The sequence below is a fragment of the Heterodontus francisci genome, chromosome 12 (genome assembly GCF_036365525.1).
Source record: "Heterodontus francisci isolate sHetFra1 chromosome 12, sHetFra1.hap1, whole genome shotgun sequence".
In the NCBI taxonomy this organism is placed as follows: domain Eukaryota; kingdom Metazoa; phylum Chordata; class Chondrichthyes; order Heterodontiformes; family Heterodontidae; genus Heterodontus; species Heterodontus francisci.
Genome location: NC_090382.1, coordinates 32,871,293 through 32,893,010, shown reverse-complemented (window position 1 = coordinate 32,893,010; position 21,718 = coordinate 32,871,293). Strand labels below are relative to the sequence as shown.

Here is a 21,718-nt window from a genome sequence, read left to right as displayed (position 1 = left end):
TTTGCAAAAAATATATACTTTCTTAAAAGCTTGAATTTTAACCATGTCGCTCTTGAAATTTCTTTGCTCCAATGTAACCAAGAGTGTGGTGGAATTTCTAGATGGTTACTAGGAAAGTTTCATATGTGCTAACCTCTGATCTGTGGGAGAGATGAATGCTTATTGCTATTTCCATTACCCTGCTGAAACTCTAATGCCAGGTGTCTGTCTTTCAGGCCCATGTTTTCAAAGACCTCGTTATACTGACAAAGACTGGGTTTCAACAATACAGTGATATTTAATTTTGAACATAACTTCTTCTTGCATAGGAGAAGTTTTTTGTTTGTCTGGATTTAGTACTGATGTGCATTTTTACCCTTGTTTTGGAGGATGGGGAGGTCAGCCTCTTGTTTCTAAACCAGGTACATACAATATTGACTTGGTGGCTTCAGTCCTGGTGTGCTTGAGCTTTTCCTTTGAGGAAGGATGTGGGTAACTGGATCTGGTCTGGGTGGAGACCTTTTGAACCAGATTTTGAAATTCCTGCCTTCACTTCTGGGGCTTGTTTGAAACCAGTCCAGACTTGATCTGATCTGGGTCAAAATCCTGGAACACTCTTCCTAATAGCACTGTGGGTGTACTAACACCCCAAGGACTGCAGCGGTTCAAGAAGGAAGCTCACTACCTTCAAGGGCAATTAGGGATGGGCAATAAATGCTGGCATAGCCAGTGACATCCACATCTTTTCTCCCGCCACCCCCCCACCTCCCCAAAGAATATATATATTTTTTTTAAAAAGTGGGTTAGACACTGCCTTCTCAGTTCTGGGGCCTGGGCTCCATTTCAGAGCTTTGACTGGCATAAACTCTATCTCTTGTAAAATTCGAATGTGAAATGTATTTGAGCAAGATTAAATCAAGCTGATGGGTCTGTGCCCAGAGCACAAGACCTGACATTTATTGGCAATCTGTGGGAAGTTCATATGGAAATGGAACAATTTCAAACTTAATGCAACGTGTGAAGGCCCTCTTGGGACTGGGAAGACTGTTGGACAGTGTGCCAGTCACTTTGGTCTGCATCTGACCATATTGTACCTGCTGTGGAAAGCTAAATGCTGACACAAGATACCACAAATGCTGGAAATGTTGCATTCTCCAGCACAAATATCCTTGATCTGTGTACAAAAGCTACATTTCCCAAAAAGTAGGCTTTTAAAAAGAAATCATGGCATCGGTAAACTGGGGCACTTGGCTAAATTGTGACTCTGATTGAATATTGAAATCCATCTCCTGCCCACTACCATGTGAGCTTTGCTTTCAGAGCAAGGTCAAGAAGCTGACTCCCAAATAGAACTTTGCAACTGAACTATCTCCTCCTTGTCAAAAGCACTCTAGCATCTGTGTAAAATCAAGGAAAATGAGTTTGCAAGGTGGAGGTGCACACATTATAAACTCAGTTTATCAAACCAAATTTCCAACATGAGCTGAATTAATACTGTATGTACTCAATCATATGTGACTTGATTCTAACAAGTTATTGGAAAACCATCCAAATAAGCAAATAAAATGTAAATACCAGTTATTTGAATAAAACTGGCTGAAATAAAACTGAAAATTTAACTTGTAGTTATTCAACTATCACATTTTACTTAAGATTTGAAAGAACTATTCCTCCAGTAATTATTTTGGATTTATATTAGTTTGTTCTCTGTTTTAGAAACTCACCATAGCATTCATAGATCCAATATTTGTGGAGGAACAGTTGTGGCTTTCGGGCCATCATGTGTTGCAACCCTACTGGAGTTAGTGCTGCCTTGTCAAGAACATGAAAGGCTGCTGTCACTGCACATATTGATAAACTAGATGCTCATTGTAGCTTCACAGGTTGGATTTTCATGCCCGAAGGCATGCTGTTCCTTGGATGCAGAAACACAAATTTTGTTTAATGAGGGAGAAACCCAGGGGAACTCTATCAGCTGCATACACTGTTTCTGTATACTGTTTGTTTTTGGAATGCAGGTGACCCTGGCATTTACTGCCCATCCCTGTACAACTGAGTGGTTTGCTGGGTCATGTCAGAGGGCATTGAGTAGTCTACATGATGTGAACAAGTCATGTGTAGGCCAGGCTGGGCTCCCTTCCCTGGAGGACATTACTGAACCAGTTGCATTTTTATAGTAATTTGGCACCTTTTATGCTTTTTTTTTTTAGCCACATGCAAATGACCAGATTTCACAACTTGTTACTGTGGGATTTCTAGTTTAGTACCAGAACTGCTACACTGCTGTACCCATTGAACTCCATTGGTGGTGTGCTTTTTTTTTGAGGTTAGGCAGCCTTAAGTCAGCTTCATGGCTGGTTTGAAGTGTTGAATTCCATTTAAAGTAATGGAGCTGCTCCACGATTCACACAACCCCTTCCTGATGTCAATGGTGGTTGAGTGGTAGCACTCAAGTCAGAAGAGCATGGGTTCCAATTCTACAGAGACTTGAGTGTATAATCTAGATCAACACTGGAGTGTAGCATTGGAGATGCTGTCTTTCGGATTAAACCAAAACCCTGTTTGTCTTCTCATGGGATATAATAGATCCCAGGACGCTATTTGAAGAGCAGGGCAATTCTCTTGGTGTCTTGGACAATATTTATCTCTCAACCAGTTTCACTAAAACATGTTAACTGGTCATTTATCTCATTGCTGTTTGTGTCACCAATCATCTGACCTGGTGTCTTTCTGTACACTTCCATGCCTTTCTATGTTTCTGGCATCAGGGTGCATGTTACAAGACCTCATGTAGATTGGTCACAGTGATTTGAAAAAAAAGACCCAGTGTTGTGTAAGATGCTGTACAAATGCAAGTTCTATTTTTCTATAACTGACACCTTCAGAGTGGCTCAGATCCCAATGGCAGGATTCTGAAGGCACAACATTAACAATTCTAGAACGAGAATGCTATATATTTGAGCTATCAAAGTAGTTTCTTGGCCCCAACCACCACTGTCCAGTATCTCTTTTTGAGGGGAAAATACTTGAACATAAGTGTTTCTCTAAATTCCCCTCCTCTGAACTATCACTTGTTGAAACAGGGTTGCTGGAGTATATGCCAACGTTATGGGAAGGACCATCTGACTTGGTGTTTGGTTCTGTACGTCTTTCTACACTCCAGTCACCAGAAGAGCCGAAGAAACCTCTGAACACATTTCTGTGGTGGCTCCCTGTATGTTGATTAAATTGTATTTTAAAAACTGATGTCAATATTTCCCTCATCCCTTTTTACACAGGGCAATTAAATGAATGGATTAAGAAAATACCACAGTGTCTTGCATCACAAGTATAAGATGACTACCTCCCAATGAACCCAGCTCCACTGGAACAAGCAACATGGCAGAGTGAAGGGGCGAGCTTAGCAGAGGGAAGAGCTTGGTCGCTTTTTCACAGCACACACGGAAAGGCAGGAAGGTTACCATGGTAACTGTCATCACGGAGCAGCTACAGAAACAGAGTTTGGATGACCTGGCTTGTAAGGCCTTCAATATTAACCTGGTAAGAGAACCATGCACAACAGCCTCCAGCCTTGTATTTTGCCATGCATGCCGAACAATGTGGTGTCTATTTGGAACAGTTTTTTTCACTAACGCTACTTTAGCCTGCAGTCAGACCCACCTGTTTTGAGGTAAATGCTGAGTATAAACATGGCACCTTCACAGTAGTCACCCAGTCCACTGAGCACAGTGCTGATGGCGTTCAGAGAGCTGCTTGCCTGTCCAACTTAAAATAGAAAGTATTTATCTTTGAATTTACTTGCAACACAAAGCTTCTAGAAATGAACCTGTGGACTGGCCTGTAATTGTCTACGGGTGGAGAGAAGTGAAAGATTACTCCCTCCAAAATGACCCCATCTGGGACTCACTGTGCACCATTCCACAATCAAGTGAATGATGAAGTAATCTTCATGTTTGTTAACTCCAGTCCATGGTGAGGCACATGGATGAACTTATTTAAGGGCCTCTGAAGCTTAATCTGTCAGGTTGGAGAGGAATGAATTTATCTGCCTTTTTGTTTTCTAATCTCTTACTACTTGTCATATCTTGTTGTCTTGTCCTCTAGTATTCACGCACTCTATATTGTGTGTGGTTTTCCACATACATGCTTGTGTGTTATGGATAATGAGCATCTTGTAATCTTTGCTTCTGAAGTGAAATTGCAAGGCTTGAAGCCTTTTAATATAAAGCAGTTATTTTGACAACTTGTTCTCTGTTCAGTAAAGCTGGCATGCAGTCGACTGTGTATGGCAGTGGTTTAGAAATTTCCTCTGATATTTTTGGCATGGCCCACTGTAAATATTGATGCCCAGAAATACTGAAACATTCTTGGGGACCCCTGTCCTAACTTCTGTAAAGTAATGTCGACTTTCCAAAAGAAGAGTGCCATTGTTGCAGAATGCATGTTCAAATTCATATACAGCAACATAAATTGAACTACGCAGTCAATAATTAAATAAAGAAATCTGGTCTCCTAAGATCCCTTCACAACCCTTCTAAAACTAGCCTCTTTAAAGCTTTCCTTCCATCCCTCCATTAATCTTTTCAATGATGGCAACAATGATAGCTTCTCACTGAGACTGGAATTCTAATCTTCAGTGCTTGAGCTGCTGCTGATGTACTTTTACTGTGAGGAAAAGACTTGGCTTGAACTGCAAAGCCCCATATGTAGTGATGATTTCTTATTTATGTGGTCAGTCTGTGTTAGTTTAAATACCAAAGTTCTACATTGGGTTTTTGTTTTTTTTGAGGTGAATCTGTTGTTTGTGAAGGTGAGCTTCTGGGAGTGAAACATTTTTATACATCTTACATTCAGCACTTTTGTAGGTCTAATGTGGGTTAGCTGAAATTAATGCTTCCTTTGAACTGTTCCAATGTGAATTATTGTTTCGATTCAATATTTAATTGTGGGCAGTTATATGTTGTGGATATGCATTAACTCAACTGGTTTGATAGCACCCTATTGTCATTTATTTGTGACCGGAACTTTACTGTGAAGAAATGAATAATTCTCTTTATTAGATGGTATTGAGTCAATTTTACTGGTTTAGGATTGTATGCTGTGATTCCATTCGCTTTTGGAAAAAAAATGCCTCATCAATGATGTGCAAAGGGGCAAGGATCCCCTTATAATAGGAACTAGTTTATGGTGACTGACACAGTGCCTTTATCACACAAGATTTGTATGACACTCTCAATTGTCAATTTTTCTATCTAAAACTAATCCTTTGTCTGCAAACAGTGGAGGCTGCATAATGGCAAGTAACATTATTGCCCCGCTCTAGGCTTGAGGAGAGTAGATCAAAGTTGCTCGCCACCATACAGTCTTCCCTGCTGCTTGGTCTTCACTTGCTGTGAAGTATCTTAACAATTCATATATAACCTCATCTTGGTATCTTTGAAAAGATCATGGCACATAGGAGTATGTGCAAAAGACAGGAATATTCATTTCAGATCGCAAGGGGATATGATCATAAAAGTAGAAATTGTTCAGAGAGGCCATTCTGGCTTGGGGTCCACATACAGGAGCACCACTAAACTAGAGAAAATACCAATAGTAGTACTGAATTTATATCTATGGGACGTGTGCAATAATGACTGTGTAGTTTCTGGCATGGGCAAGAATAGGTCGTCACTTATCCACAGTAATTGTTGCTTTATTTAGTTTCTCAAATATTTTGAGGTCTTTGTATTCAGAGTTAACTGCAGAGTTAAGTGCTTTTGATGAGTTTCCACCAGTAAATAAAGCTGCACTAATAAAACAACAAACTGAGCAGTGTCCATTGATGGCCTTTGGGACATCAGAACCAGTTGATGTTAATCCCTTGAGGGCTTTAATATATTAAAGGAAAGGGCACTTCGATTGTAAGTTAATGTTAATTGTGTATTGAATAGGAAATTAAGATCTGCACAAAAATTGTGATGTCCTGTTGACAATTATAGTTTGTTTCTATTGCAAATAAGATTGTATCTTCTCTTGCTCTGTCACCACCTTCTGTTTTTATATATTTTTTAAAAACAACCTAATTGAGTCTAACCCAGTAATTACCTCCAAAGATGAATTCCAAAATGTGGGTTAAACTTAATCGGAATCCCAAAAGTGCAAATATTCTCTTCTATCTGAGCAAAATTGTAAAATAAAGATTTTGGCCCTCCCCCTCCATGTGTCACATGGCATGTTCCTCCCCTTTGAGGGAAAAATATTAATTCCCCTTAATTGATTTTAGTTCACATGGCCTGTTCCATATGAGTGCTTTTTTTTGACTTGTGACTTCCTCCTTCCACTCCCTCACTGTTTTTAACTCGTCCTCCAAAGTTTTCAGATTCCGTACATCAACTCCATTTTATCGAACCTGATTTGAGGAGAATAAACGTCTATTCACAAAATGTTTCGTGATCCTTATTCTGTGGCATCTCCTTTTGACCTGATTATTTGGCCTGAATTTGGTGGTAATGATGGCGCAATTGTCAGTATCACTGAAATTGACCACAACTTCTGGAACCCACACATGCACAGAATAATGCAGAAATCTAGAAGTTGCTGAGATTCTACGCTTCTCCAGAGCGTGCACTGGTGAGCCATCCACCCACCCCCACCCCCAAACTGCAATCAATTGAATTGAGAACTTCCACTATTCTGTCTGTCACGGGCTTTTACAGCAAGACTAAGTTACATCCTGTTGAATGAGGTGTAATCTGGTTTTTAACAGCATATTAACTTTCGAATTACTGCTAAACACCCTAACTGGTGCTGTCAAGCTAATTTTATAATTGTGGCAAAATTTGACATTTTACAATGATTAAATTGCATAATAAAAGCAAAATACTGCAGATGCTGGAAACCTGAAATAAAAACAAAAAGTGCTGGAAAATACTCAGTACAGATGCTGCCAGAGGAGAGAGAAGCAGAGTCAAGGTTTCAGGTCAGTGACCTTTTATCAGAACTCTGTGGAGTCCTTTACAGGAGGTAGGGTGTGAGGAAGTGCAGTCAAGGTAGCCATGGGAGTCAGTGGGCTTACAAATATTAGTAGACAGTCCATCTCCAGAGATGGCGAGACAGAGTTGAGATGGACCATGTAAAGGTGAGAAGGGTGGAAATTGGAAGCAAAGTTGACAAAGTTTTCCAGTTCGGGGCGGGAGCAGGAAACTGCACCGTTACAGTTATCAATGTACCAGGGAGGGTATCTGAGTAGGACTGGAACAAGGGATGCTTGACATATCTGACAAAAAGATAGACATAACTAGGACCCATACGGGTACCTATAGCAACACCTTTTGATGGAAGTGAATGGAGTTTTGATAGGTCACTGACCTGAAATGTTAACTCTGCTTCTCTGTCCACAGATGCTGCCAGACCTGTTGAGTATTTCCAGCACTTTGGCATATCTTATAATTTTTTAAGGTTGGTTTTATCTCTAATTTAGCTTGTGTCTTAATCCAATCATTTATTTTGTTATTTGAAAATTTAAATTAAAAGAGAAGGATATTCAATGCTGTGAACTTCCTGTGAGTGAATACTTCAATATGATTGGCTGCTTACCTGCTTGCTGACATCGCTGCTGCCTCATGCCAAGTCATCCTCTTGACTTGGCGCCAGATTTAAACTGCTGTCAGAAAAGGAAGGCTGAGAGGTGACCTGATAAAATAATTCAAAACCATGAGGGGTCTGGACAGAGTAGATAGGAAAAAACCTTCCCACGTGTGAAAGGATCGAGAACAGGAGGGCGCAGATTTAAAGTAATTGGCGAAAGACATGAGGAAAAACTTTTTCACACAGCGAGTGGTTAAGGTCTGGAATGCACTGCCAGAGTGCGGTGCAGGCAGGTTCAATCGAGACATTCAAAAGGGAATTAGACTGTTAACTGAAAAGGAAGAATTTACAGGGAGAAGGCTGGGGAATGGCACTAGGCAAATTGCTCATTCGGAGAGCTGGTGCAGACACAATGGGCTGAATGGTCTCCTTTTGTTCTGTAACGATTCTGTGAAAGGAGAAAACCCATGTCACAGAGGTCACTAGATCTTTGTGGGCAGCTTTTTTTTGAGGTCACCAGTGAGTGCCATTGCTTCACAGCTGACCACAAAATCCACCACATTGAATCATTATGGCTCTGATTCACGAATTGGAGCAGGAGTTACTGAAATCACTTGTCCTCATGGACACTTCAGCAGCAATCTCACTTGGAGTTTCTATTGCCAATGGTGTTTGTGAGCAATTGACATACGGTTTGTAATGCAACCAAAACCTGATCAAGATTGGCACACTCACTTGGAGCAGCCATTCTTTATTTTTATTTGTTCATCAGATGTGGGTGTGGCTGGCTAGGTCAGCATTTATTGCCTATCCCTAATTGCCCTTGAGAAGGTGGTGGTGAGCTGCCTCCTTGAACTGCTCCAGTCCTTGGGGTGTAGGTACACCCACAGTGCTGTTCGGAAGGGAGTTCCAGGATTTTAACCCAGCGACAGTGAAGGAATGGTAATATAGTTCCAAGTAAGGATGGTGTGTGGCTTGGAGGGCAACTTGCAGGTGGTGTTGTTCCCATGTCTCTGCTGCCTTTGTCCTTCTAGGTGGTAGAGATCGCAGGTTTGGAAGGTTCTGTCAAAGGAGCCTTGGCTAGTTGCTGCAGTGCATCTTGGAGATGGTACACACAGGTGGTGGAGGGAATGAATGGCTAAGGTGGTGGATAGGATGCTGATCAAGTGGGCTGCTTTATCCTGGATGATGTTGGAGTTGCATTCATCCCAACAAGTGGAGAGTACTCCATTCCAATCCTGACTTGATTTGTAGATGGTGGACAGGCGTTGAGTGAGGAGGTGAGTTACCACAGAATTCAGTCTCAGACCTGCTCTTGTAGCCACAGTATTTATATGGCTGGCACAGTTGAGTTTGTGGTCAATGATAACCCTTAGGATTTGATGGTTGAGGATTCAGTAGTGGTAATCTTATTGAATATCAAGGGAGATGGTCATATCACAGAATTGTTACAGCGAAGGAGGAGGTCATTCAGCCCATGTCCACACTGGCTCTCTGAAGGAGCAACTCACTCCGTTCCATAACCCTGCACATTCTTCCATTTCATAGAACTGTCTAATTTCCTTTTGAATGCTTCAATTAAAGCTGCCTCCACCGCGTTCTCAGGCAGCGCATTTCAGACATTAACCACTCACTGTGTGAAAGTTTTTCCTCGTCACTTTTGCTTCTCTTACCAAATACTTTAAATCTGTGCCCTCTCATTCTTGATCCTTTCACGACTGAGAACAGTTTCTCTCCATCTACTCTGTCCAGACCCCTCGTGATTTTGAATACCTCTATCAAATCACCTCAGCCTTCTCCTCTCCAAGAAAAACAGTCCTAACTTCTCCAATATATCTTCATAACTGAAATTCCTCATTCCTGGAACCATTCTCGTGAATCTTTTCTGTACTCTCTCCAATGTCCTCACTTCTTTCCTCAAGTGCGGTGCCCTGAATTGGATGCAATACTCCAGCTGAGGCCGAACTAGTGTCTTATACAAGTTCAACATAATTTCCTTGCTCTTGTACTCTACGCTAAAACCTGGCTGCCCAACCAAACCCGACTACATGCGTTGGGTTCGGGTTGGGTTAGGTCTGTATTCGGTGTCCGGCATTTGGGCTCAGGTCAGGCTGGACTGTGCTGTTTTGTTTTCATTTTAATCTACAATTTATATCTGTTTCAATAATATGTATGTTATTGTCGGGTCGAGAAGGACTCTGGCCTGGGTCAGGTTTTAATTTTATTTAATTTCAATGACTTATGTACACCTAGGTTTCTCTGCTCCTGCACCCCCTTTAGAATTGTACCATTTATTGTATATTGTGTCTCTGTTCTTCCTACAAAAATCACTTCCCATTTCTCTGCATTGAACTTCATCTGTCACATGTCTACCCATTCCACCAACTTGTCTGTGTCCTTTTTGGAGTTCTACACTATCCTCCAAACAGTGTTTCCAAGTTTTGTATCATCTGCAAACTTTGACTTTGGTGTACAGGGCACAATTTCAATGTCATTAATATATATCAGGAAAAGCAAGGGTCCCAACACTGATCCCTGGGGAACTCCACTGCAAACCTTACTCCAGCCTGAAAAACATCCATTAGCCACTACTCTTTGTTTCCTGTCACCTCAGCCAATTTCGTATCCATGTTGCTACCATCCCATTTATTCCATGAACTACAAGTTTGCTCACAAGTCTGTTGTGTGGCACTGTATGAAATGCTTTTTGAAAGTCCATGTACACCACATCAACTGCATTGCCCTCATCAACTCCCTCTTACCTCCTCAAAAAATGGCAGCAAGTTAGTTAAACGTGATTTTCCCTTAAGAAATCCATGCTGGCTTTCCTTAATTAACTCCCATTTATCAATGTGATTATTGATTTTGTCCCAAATTATTTTTTCTAGAAGTTTTCCCACCTCTGAAATTAAACTGACTGGCTTGTAGTTGCAGGGATTATCTTTACACTTTTGTGAACAAGGGTGTAACAATTGTAATTCTCCAGTCCTCTGGCACCACCCCCCCGAGTCTAAGGAAGACTGAAAAAATATGGCCAGTGCCTCTGATTTGCACCCTCACTTCCCTCAGCATCCTTGGATGCATCTCATCCGGTCCTGCCACTTTATCCACTTGAAGTACAGACAGCCTATCTAATATGTCCTCATCAATTTTAAACCCCTCTAATGTCTGACTTGCCTTCTCTTTCAACATTGCCTAGGTTGTATCATCTTCCTTGGTAAAGACAGATGCAAAGTATTCATTTAATACCTCAGCTTTGCTCTCTGCCTCCATGTGTAAAGCTCCTTTCTGGTCCCTAATTGGCCCCACTCCTCCTTTTACCACCTTTTTACTATTTATATGCCTATAGAAAACTTTGGGATTTCCTTTAATACCAGCTGCCAGACTCTCTCCATGCTGTCTTGCTTTTCTTATTTGCTTTTTCACTTCCCCTCTGGACCTTCTATATTCAGCCTGGTTCTCAAGCGTATTTTCTACCTGGCATCTGTCGTAAGCACACTCTTTTTCTTCTTTATCTTAATCTCTACCTCTTTTGTCATCCAGAGAGCTCTGGATTTGTTTGCCCTACTTTTCCTCTTCGAGGGAACATACCTTGACTGCCCGAACTATCTCTTCTTTTGAAGGTAACCCATTGTTCATCTACCAGTTTTCCTGCCAGCTTTTGACTCCAATTTATTCGCCCCAGCTCCGTTCTTACCCCATTGAAGTTAGCCTTCCCCTAGTTAATTATTCTTCCCCTGGATTGCTCTTTGTCCTTTTTCATAATCAGCCTGAACATTATGATGCAATGCTCACTATCCCCTAAATGCTGTCCTACTGATACTTGATCCATTTGGCCCACCTCATTCTCGAACCAGGTCTAGCAGTGCGTCCTTTCTCATTGGACGAGCAACATGCTGTTGTAGAAAGTTTTCCTGAACACACTCTAGGAACTCTTGCTCCTCACTGCCCTTTATACTACTGTTATCCCAGTCTATGTTTGGATGATTAAAGTCGCCCGTTATAATTGCCCTACAATGTTTGCACCTCTGTATAATTTCCTTGCAAATTTGTTCTCCATATCCTTCCCACTAACTGATGACCTATAGACAACACCGAGCAATGTAACTGCACTATTTTTTTTTTTTTGTTCCTTCGCTCTAGCCAAATTGATGCACATCAGTGACTTCAGCCCTCACTCGAGTTCCGAAACCTGGAACTCCAGCTTCTGCAGCCAGTGACGCTTCCTGCAGATGTGTTTTACTAGGACACGTAGTGCATCCATGACTTCTCACGTGCCACAGGCTGTACATTGCACTCGGCAGTTTACAGACTATCTATTATAAGTAGAAGAGCGACGGCTGGAGTCACTATTGTGCATCCGCGAGGCGGAGGACTACGTGGATAGCACATTTAGGGAGGTGGTCACGCCGCAGCTTAGAAGCTTGCAGGCAGATAAGGAATGGGTGACTGCCAGGAAATCTAAGAGAACTAGGCAGGTAGTGCAGGAGTCCCCTGATATGATCTCACTTGCTAATCGGTTTTCCATTTTTGGATACTGGTGAGGCAAAGAGTGTTGCTTGACTGCATTGAGTGCTGCTGGTGGGCACAGTGTGAAGAAGGGAGTTTGGTAAGGAGGGGAAACTATAAATTAAGATGAATTTTGAGTGCAGAGTGTAAAGTGGGAGTTTGGTGCGTGAGGGAGGGGCTCCTTTCTTTTCTTCTGCCTTTTTTCAGCTTCCAGTAGCTGTGTCTCCTCGGTATAGGGAAAGCAGTTGAATGTTAAGTAACTGGTAAGTTATTTTACATCTTGTAATAAGTTTTTAAAGTTGCATTATGAAAAGGTCAGCTCGGCCAAGTGGAATGTACGTCCTGCAGTATGTGGGAAGATGAACACATCTGCAGGAAGTGTCGTCTGCAGAAGCTTGAGCTCTGTGTTTTGGAACTCACGTGGCAGCTGGAGTCACTGTTATGTATCCGCGAGGCAGAGGACTACGTGGATAGCACGTTTAGGGAGGTGGTCATACTGCAGGTTAGGAGCATGCAGGCAGAAGGGGAATGGGTGACCACCAGCCAGTCTAAGAGAACCAGGCAGGCAGTGCAGGAGTCCCCTGAGTCTATCTATCTTGCTAATCCTATTTCCATTTTGGATGCTGGTGAAAGCGATGGTTCCTCGGGGGAGTGCAGCCAGAGCAAAGTCTGTGGTACCATGGGTGGCTCACCTGCACAGGAAGGAAGGAAGAAGAGTGGAAGAGCAATAGCGTTATGGGATCAGACAGATGTTTCTGCAGCAGTTAACGTGACTCCAGAATGATGTGTTGCCTCCCTGGTGCAAGGGTCAAGGATGTCACTGAGCGGCTGCAGAACATCTTTCTGGGGGAGCGTGAACAGCCAGAGGTCGTTGTCCATGTTGGTACCAATGACAGGTAGGAAGAAGGCTGAGGTCCTGAAAGCAGATTTTAGGGAGTTAGGAAGGAAATTAAAAAGCAGGACCTCCAAAGCAGTAATCTCAGGATTACTCTCAGTGCCACATGCTAGTGAGCATAGGAATAGGAGGATTGATCGATTTGAACACATGGCTGGGGAATTGGTGTAGGAGGGAGGGCATCAGATTTCTGAGGCGTTGGAACCTGTTCTGGGGCAGGCGGGCCCGGTACAAGATGGACGGGCTACATCTTAACGTGACCGGAATGAATATCCGGGCAGGGAGATTTGCTCGTGTTGGGGAGGGTTTAAACTAGCTTGTCAGGGGGAATGAGGAATTGAAGGAAACTAGTATTAGTAAGAAGGTTGTATTGGAGAAATTAATGGGGCTGAAGGTTGATAAGTCCCCAGGACCTGATATTCTACATCCCAGAGTGTTGAAAGAGGTAGCTATGGAGATAGTAGATGCATTGGTGATCATCTTCCAAAATTCCATAGATTCTGGGGCAGTTCCTGCAGATTGGAAGGTCGCAGATGTCAGCCCACTATTTAAGAAGGGAGGGAGAGTGAAAACAGGAAATTACAGACCTGTTAGCCTTACATCAGTCGTTGGGGAAAATGCTAGAATCTATTCTAAAGAATATGATAAATGGGCACTTGGATAATGAGCTGATTGGGCATAGTCAACATGGATTTATGAATGGGAAATCATGTTTGATGAACCTATTGTAGTTTTTTGAGGATGTTGCCTACAGAATTAATAAAGGGGAGTCTGGACGTGGTATACTTGGATTTTCAGAAGGCCTTTGATAAAGTCCCCCACAGGACGTTGGTTAGCAAAATTACCTGGGAGCAGAGCAGAGCGGCGGCTGGAGGATCTGCGAGGATGTTGATCCGGAGCGGCGGCTGTAAATAAAGAGTGGGGCTTGAGGCCCTCATTCACTTACCTGGGAGCAGAGAGGAGCGGAAGCTGGCGGACCTGCGTGGAAGCTGATCCAGAGCAGTGGCAGACTCTCTGTCTCGGCGCGCGCTGAGACTCGGAGGAAAAAAACTTAGTGACATCACGGGAATTCTGCAAGGTGATTGGGTAAGTAACAGCTGTTCGTGCATTTAAATTGCTTAAAAAAGGGGAAAGTTTTTAAAATCTCAAATGATAAGGTGAGTAGTACTAAAGGGTGTTTATTTTTTTTTAATTAGTGTAATTTATTAGGGACTTTAGATTGTACTAGGTAGTGTTTGGAGTAAAGCAAGGCCCCTAGTGTAATTAGTATTGTTTAAAGGGAGTAAGTAATTAATTTAAAGGTAAGTCATGGCAGGAGAGCTCGCACCCGTGGTATGCTCCTCCTGCGCTATGTGGGAAATCAGGGATGCTTCCAGTGTCCCTGACAACCATGTGTGCAGGAAGTGTATCCATCTGCAGCTATTGACTACCCGCATTACAGAGCTAGAGCTGCGGGTGGATTCACTGTGGAGCATCCGCAATGCTGAGGACATTGTGGATAGCACGTTTAGAGAGGTGATCACATTGCAGGTAATGGTAGCACAGGCAGAAAAGGGATGGGTGACCACCAGGCGGAGTAGTTGGTGCAGGCAGGTAGTACAGGAGTCCCCTGTGGCCATTCCCCTCTCAAACAGATATACCGCTTTGGATACTATTGGTGCGGGCGGGGGGGAATGGCCTCCCAGGGGAAAGCAGCAACAGCCAGGTCCGTGGCACCAAGGATGGTGCTGCTGCACAGCATGGGGGGGAGAAAGGAGTGGGAGAGCTATAGTGATAGAGTCCCCTATCGTAAGGGGTACAGATAGGTGTTTCTGTGGCCGCAAATGTGACTCCAGACTAGTAAGTTGCCTCCCTGATGCTAGGGTCAAGGATGTTGCGGAGCGGCTGAAAGTCAGTCTGAAGAGGGAGGGTGAGCAGCCAGAGGTCGTAGTACACATTGGTATCATGACATAGGTAGAAAAAGGGATGAGGTCCTGCAACAAGAAGTTAGGGAACTAGGTAGCAGATTAAAAAGCAGGACCTCTAAGGTTGTAATCTCTGGATTACTCACGGTGCCACGTGCTAGTGAGTTTAGAAATGGGAGGATAGAGCAGATGAATGCGTGGCTGAAGAGATGGTGCAGGAGGGAGGGCTTTAGTTTCCTGGATCACTGGGTCTGTTTCTGGCAAAGGTGGGACCTGTACAAGTTGGATGGGTTGGACCGGAACCTGAATGGGACATTGGAGACAGAGTGGAGATACAGTATGGGGTAATATAGAACCGATAGTGAGTCTGTCTGGAAGGCAGAGCAAATGTAGACCTGGTAAGGCACAAGTGAAAAATGCAAGGTTGGATTGCATCTATTTCAATGCAAGGAGCCTTACTAGTAAGGCAGATGAATTGAGGGTGTTGATTAACACATGGGATTATGATATTGCTATCACAGAAACATGGTTGAGGGAGGGGACAGGACTGGCAGGTCAATATTCAAAGATATAGAATCTTCAGGCGTGACAGTGGAGATATAAAAGAGGAGGTTCTATTGCACTGTTGATCAAGGAGTCAATTACTGCTGTAAGGAGGGATGATATGTTAGAAGGCTACTCAAATGAGGCCATTTGGGTAGAACTTAAAAACAAAAAGGGGGCAATCATTTGGCTGGGAGTGTACTACAGGCCTCCAAACAGTCAGGGAGAGATAGAGGAGCAGATATGTAGGCAAATCTGAGAGGTGTAAAAATAATAGGGTAACAATAGGGGATTTCAACTTCCCCAATATTAATTTGGATAGTCTTAGTGCTTAAAGGGGGCAAAATTCTTAAAATGCACACAGGAGAGCTTTTTGAGCCAGTATGTAGAAAGTCCGACAAGAGAAGGGGCAGTCCTGGACCTAATCCTAGGGAATGAAGCCAGTCAAGTGGCAGAAGTGTCTGTGTGGGGAGCATTTCGGGGATAGTGACCATAACGCGAAGATTTAAGGTAGTTATGAAAAAGAACAAAGATGGACCAGAAATAAAGGTACTGCATTGGGGGAAGGCCAATTTCAATATGATGAAACAGAATCTGGCCAAAGTGGACTGGGAGCAGCTACTTGTGTTGTAGACTTTCCTACATCAGTGGGAGTCATTCAAAGAGGAAATTGAGAGTTCAGAGCCAACATGTACCTGTTAAGGTGAAGGGTAGGACGAACAGGCCCAGGAAATTTGGATATCAAGGGATATAGAGGATTGCATCAGGAAAAAAAAGGAGGCTTACGGCAGATCCCAAGCGCTAAAAACAGCGGAGGGCCTACAGGAGTATAGAAAGTGTAGGGCGGCACTTAAAGTAATTAGGAGAGCGAAGAGGGGACATGAAAAGCAATTGGGCAAGATAAAGGAAAATTCTGAGGCATTTTATAAGTATATTAAGGGTAAGAGGATAACCAGGGAAAGAGTAGGGCCCATTAGGGACCAATGTGGCAATCTTTGTGTGGAGTTGGAGGACATAGGTGAGGTTTTAAATGATTACTTTTCATCTGTGTTCACTTTGGAGAAGGACTATGGAGGTGCAGAGATCAGGGAGGGGGATTGTGGTATACTTGAACATATTAGCATTGAAAGGGAGGAAGTATTAACTATTTTAGCGGGCTTTAAAAGTGGATAAATCCTCAGGTCCAGATGAGATGTATCCCAGGCTGTTATGTGAGGCAAGGGAGGAGATAGGGTCTTTGACACAAATTTTCAAATCCTCTCTGGCCACAGGAGAGGTACCAGAAGACTGGAGGACAGCGAATGTGGTACCATTGTTCAAGAAGGGTAGCAGGGATAAACCAGTAATTACGGGCCGGTGAGTCTAACATCAGTGGTTGGGAAAATATTGGAAAAAAATTCTGAGGGACAGGGTTAATCTCCACTTGGAGAGGCAGGGATTAATCAGGGATAGTCAGTATGGCTTTGTCAGGGGGAGATCGTGTCTGACTAACTTGATTGAATTTTTCGAGGAGGTGACGAGATGTGTCGATGAGGGTAAAGCAGTTGATGTAGTCTACATGGATTTCAGTAAGGCTTTTGATAAGGTCCCACATGGGAGATTGGTTAAGAAGGTAAGAGCCCATGGGATCCACTGCAATTTGGCAAATAGGATCCAAAATTGGCTTAGTGGCAGGAGGCAGAGGGTAATGGTCGAGGGCTGTTTTTGCGATTGGAAGCCTGTGGCCAGTGGTATACCACGGGTCAGTGCTGGGACCCTTGCTGTTTGTAGTGTACATTAATGATTTAGATGTGAATATAGGAGGTATGATCAGTAAGTTTGCAGATGACATGAAAATTTGTGGTGTTGTAAATAGTGAGGAGGAAATCCTTGGATTACAGGGAGATATAGATGGGCTGGTAAGATGGGTGGAGCAGTGGAAAATGGAATTTAATCCTGAAAAGTGTGAGGTAATGCATTTTGGGAGGACTAACAAGGCAAGGAAATATGCAATGGATGGTTGGACACTAGGAAGTACAGAAGCTCAGAGGGATCTTGGTGTACTTGTCCATAGATCACTGAAGGCAGCAGCACAGGTAGATAAGGTGGTTAGGAAGGCATATGGGATACTTGCCTTTGTTAGCCGAGCAGGGGGGCTATGATGGAGCTGTATGAAATGCTAGTTAGGCCACAGCTGGAGTACTGTGTACAGTTCTGGTCACCACACTATAGGAAGGATGTGATTGCACTGGAGAGGGTGCAGAGGAGATTCACCAAGATATTGCCTGGGCTGGAGCATTTCAGCTGTGAAGTGAGACTGGAAAGGCTAGGGTTGTTTTCCTTGGAGCAGAGAAAGCTGAGGGGGGGACCTGATTGAGGTGTACAAGATTATAAGGGGCATTGATAGGTTAGATAGGAAGAAATGTCTTCCCTTAGCGGAAGGGTCAGGAACCAGGGGGCATAGATTTAGGATAAGGGGCAGGAGGTTTAGGGGGGATTTGAGGAAAACATTTTTCACCCAGAGGGTGGTTGGAATCTGGAACACGCTGCCTGAAGAGGTGGTGGAGGCAGGAACCCTCACAACATTGAAGAAATATTTAGATGAGCACTTGAAACGCCATAGCATGCAAGGCTACGGGCCTAGTGCAGGAGTATGGGATTAGAATAGTTGGGTGCTGGATGGATGGCACACACACGATGGGCCAAAGGGCCTGTTTCTGTGCTGTATAGCTCTATGACTCTAAAGCACATGGGATAGGAGGTAATATACTGGCATGGATTAAGGATTGGTTAACAGGCAGAAAGCAGAGAGTAGGAATAAACAGGTCATTGTCACGTTGGCAGGCTGTGACAAGTGGGGTACCGCAGGGATCTGTGCTTGGGGCCCCAGCTGTTCACAATGATATATCAATGATTTGGATGTGGGGACCGCAGTTCGCGGATGACCCAAAACTAGGTGGGAATGTGTGTTGAGGAAGATGCAAAGTGGCTTCAAGGGGATTTGGAAAGACTTGGTGAGTGGGCAAGAGCATGGGAGATGGAATATAATGTGGAGAAATGAGGTTACCCGCGTTGGTAGGAGGAACAGATGTGTAGAGTATTTCATAACTGGTAAGAGATTAGAAAGTGTAGATGTACAATGGGACCTGGATGTCCTTGTCAATAAGTCACTGAAAGCTAACATGCAGGTGCAGCAAGCAGTTAAGAAGGCTAATGGTATGTTAGCCTTTATTGCAAGAGGATTTGACTACAGGAGTAATGCAGTCTTCAATTGTGTAGAACCTTGGTTAGACTGCACCTGGAGTACAGTGTGCAGTTTTGGTCCCCTTACCTTAGGAAGGATATTATTACCATTGAGGGAGTGCAACGAAGGTTCACCACACTTGTTCCCGGGATGGCAGGACTGTCCTATGAAGAGAGATTGGGGAAACTGGGCCTGTATTTGAGGGGTGATCTCATTGAAACCTACAAAATACTTAAAGGGATAGATGGGGTAGATGCAGCTAAGATGTTTCCCCTGGTTGGGGAATCTAGAACCAGGGGGCACAATTTCAAAATAAGGGGGAAGCCACCTAGGGCAGAAATGAGAAATTTCTTTACTCAGAGTTGTGAATCTTTGGAATTCTCTACCCCAGAGACTGTTGAAGCTCAGTCATTGAGTGTGTTTAAAGCAGCGATTGACAGATTTCAAAATACAAATGTAATGGGATATGCAGATAGTGTAAATGGCATTGAAGTGGATGATCAGCCATGATCGTATTGAATGGCAGAGCAGGCTTGATGGGCTGAGTGGCCTACTCTTGCTCCTGTGTTCCTAATAGCTTACCAGTCACTCACCAAACAGCTCCTTCCACTGCACTGAAGCAGGAGCCAAATACTGGAGGGTTAAAAAAGTAGAAAAATGGAGCACCTCCTCCCCCTTCACTGAACTTGCCACTCACCAACTCGAATCTCTACACTCAGCTTTCAATCTGCACTCTGTTTTGATCTCTCTTTGCTTCTCTTATTTGCTTTTTCACTTCCCCTCTGGACCTTCTATACTCAGCCTAGTTCTCAATAGCGTTTTCTACCTCCCATCTGTCATTGCTTGGCATTTGTGTGGCACAGATGTTAAGTGCTGCTTAACAGCCTGAGCCTGAATATTGTCATTAGAGTCAGTCATTTACGGCACAGAAGAAAGCCATTCGGCCCATTGAATCCATGTCTTGCTGCATGCGGGCACAAACTATTTCAGCATCTAAGGACATCCCCATTTCTGAATATCATTCATGAAGCAGCGGAAGATATTTGGGCCTACAATACTGCCACGAGGAATTCCTGCAGCAATGTCCTGGGGCTGAACTGATTGACCCCCAGCAATTACAACCATCTTTCTTTATGCAGGGTATAACTCCAACCAGTAGAAAGTTTTTCCCTGATTTCCATTGACTTCATTTTTACTCTTGCTCCTTGATGCATCACTCCATCAAATGCTGCCTTGATATCAAGGGCAATCACTCTCGCCTCACCTCTGGAATTCAGCTCATTTGTCCAAGTTTGGATCAAGGCTGTAACAAGGTCTGGAGCCATGTGGTGCTGGCAGAACCTAAATTGAGCAGTTGAGTAAGTGCCACTTGAGAGCACTGTCGACGACCTTCCATCACTTTGCTGATCAAGAGTTGGCTGAGAGGTGGTAATTGGCAGGATTGGATTTGTCCTGCTGTTTGTGGATAGAACATACCTGGACAATTTTCCACATTTTATTAGGTAAATACCAGTGTTGCAGCTGAACTGGAACAGTTTGGCTAGGCGCCTGGCTAGTTCTGGAGCACAAGTCTTAGGTGCGACAGCTGGGCTGTTGCTGGAGCTCATAGCCTTTACTGTATTCTGCCATTTCTTGATATATGGAGTGAATAGAATTGACCGAAGACTCTCATCTGTGACATTTCCCATTTCCATCCATTAGAAATATTATGAAACCAGCTGCACTTGAATACCCATCAGAGAGATTAGTATGTGAAGTATTACTAAAAATGACTTTCTTATTATAAATAAAAACAGAAAGTGCTGGAAATACTCAGGTCAGGCAGCATCTGTGGAGAGAGAAGCAGAGTTAATGTTTCAGGTCTGTGACCCTTCCTCAGAACAGATGTTAATTTCTCCATGATTTTATCTGTAATCACCCTTTTCCTTGCGATGTATTATTGTAGAAAGACTAAATCTGGTTGCCAGGTTTATAAAATGTAGAATGAAAATATTCCTGTCTTTGTCCATACCACGTGCCAATGGAAGGCTTACAATAGGACATGACGGCGTTTGATTTTTTTTTACAGATTTCACACTTCACTAATCTCTGATCCTTGTATACTCTTCAATCACACCTGCATCCTTCAGGGTTATTTAATCTTTGACAAGAAGGGTGATCAAATTATCTGTGTAACTTTAAGACAATTTGCTTTTTTCCCCCTGATTTTTATCACCTGATGTCGTTAATACTTCTCTAACACACTGACTAGAAAGATTAGGTTTTGTTAAGGGCATACAGTAATGCCCTGACTGGTAGACTGCAAATCTACTGACTTTCCAAAAACAATTGCCTTATCATGCCATATCCAGTTTCATTTGTGCTTTTTTCTTAGAAGGTTTACTCAACCCTAAAGGTAGTCTCTCATGAGACACAACAGTACTGATAAAGTTTACGTGGAATTAGCTCTCCAGTGACTTCAATGTGTTATCACCAAACCAAAAGCAGGTAGTACTTTTATACTCCTTAACCTTGCGTCGATCCTCACTTAGTGATCCAGAAAACATTTCAACCAATCTGCTCCACGTACTGTGAACGTTCTCTGTTTCACTGCAGAATGCCCTGTTTGTTCTACCAGGGCTGCAAGAAATGATTGCTTCCCCACAAATTTCTTTAAGGCGGCAGATGTCTGATCTAATATGGAGTCTTTTTCCGGGAACCAAACCCCAGTTAGAATCAGGAGCCTGTCCATATGCGACACCCTAACATAATCTAGCAACTTAAATGCTCGCGCTGAACCAATGATCTCCAAATTGAATTTTCTCAATCTTCTATACAGTCTGTTACATTCCATTGAATAACCATGGACTTTATCATCTGTTTTCCGAAATCTATCAAAGTCTGACTATGCCTCATGTATGCATTTAATGGGTCATTTAAGAATCCTAACAGAAGAGCCAAGCTGCCTTCAGTATCCAACTGACGAGCATCCAGTTCACAACACTTTCCTTCTGATTTTACTTTTGGTAGGAAGTGACAATGCCAAGGCCATACCCTGTTTCCTCTTTGGTAGAGATGTAACCCATGTCCACATATCCACTTCATTCTTCCACTAGT

At 43.1% G+C, this 21,718-nt stretch overlaps 1 protein-coding gene across 5 annotated transcripts in view; it reads left to right on the top strand.

The window, feature by feature from the left end:
• The window catches only part of fam53c (family with sequence similarity 53 member C), a 122,182-nt gene that overhangs the window by 25,022 nt on the left and 75,442 nt on the right, over positions 1-21,718 (top strand). For 3 of the 5 annotated variants that reach the window (XM_068043276.1, XM_068043277.1, XM_068043278.1), the window contains one exon: positions 3,258-3,519. In XM_068043276.1, coding sequence (XP_067899377.1) covers positions 3,442-3,519 — 78 coding nt within the window. In that variant the 5' untranslated portion in view covers positions 3,258-3,441. Of the gene's footprint in view, positions 1-3,257; positions 3,520-21,718 lie in introns of those variants that run through there. The other 2 variants (XM_068043280.1, XM_068043279.1) reach the window with 2 other exon arrangements.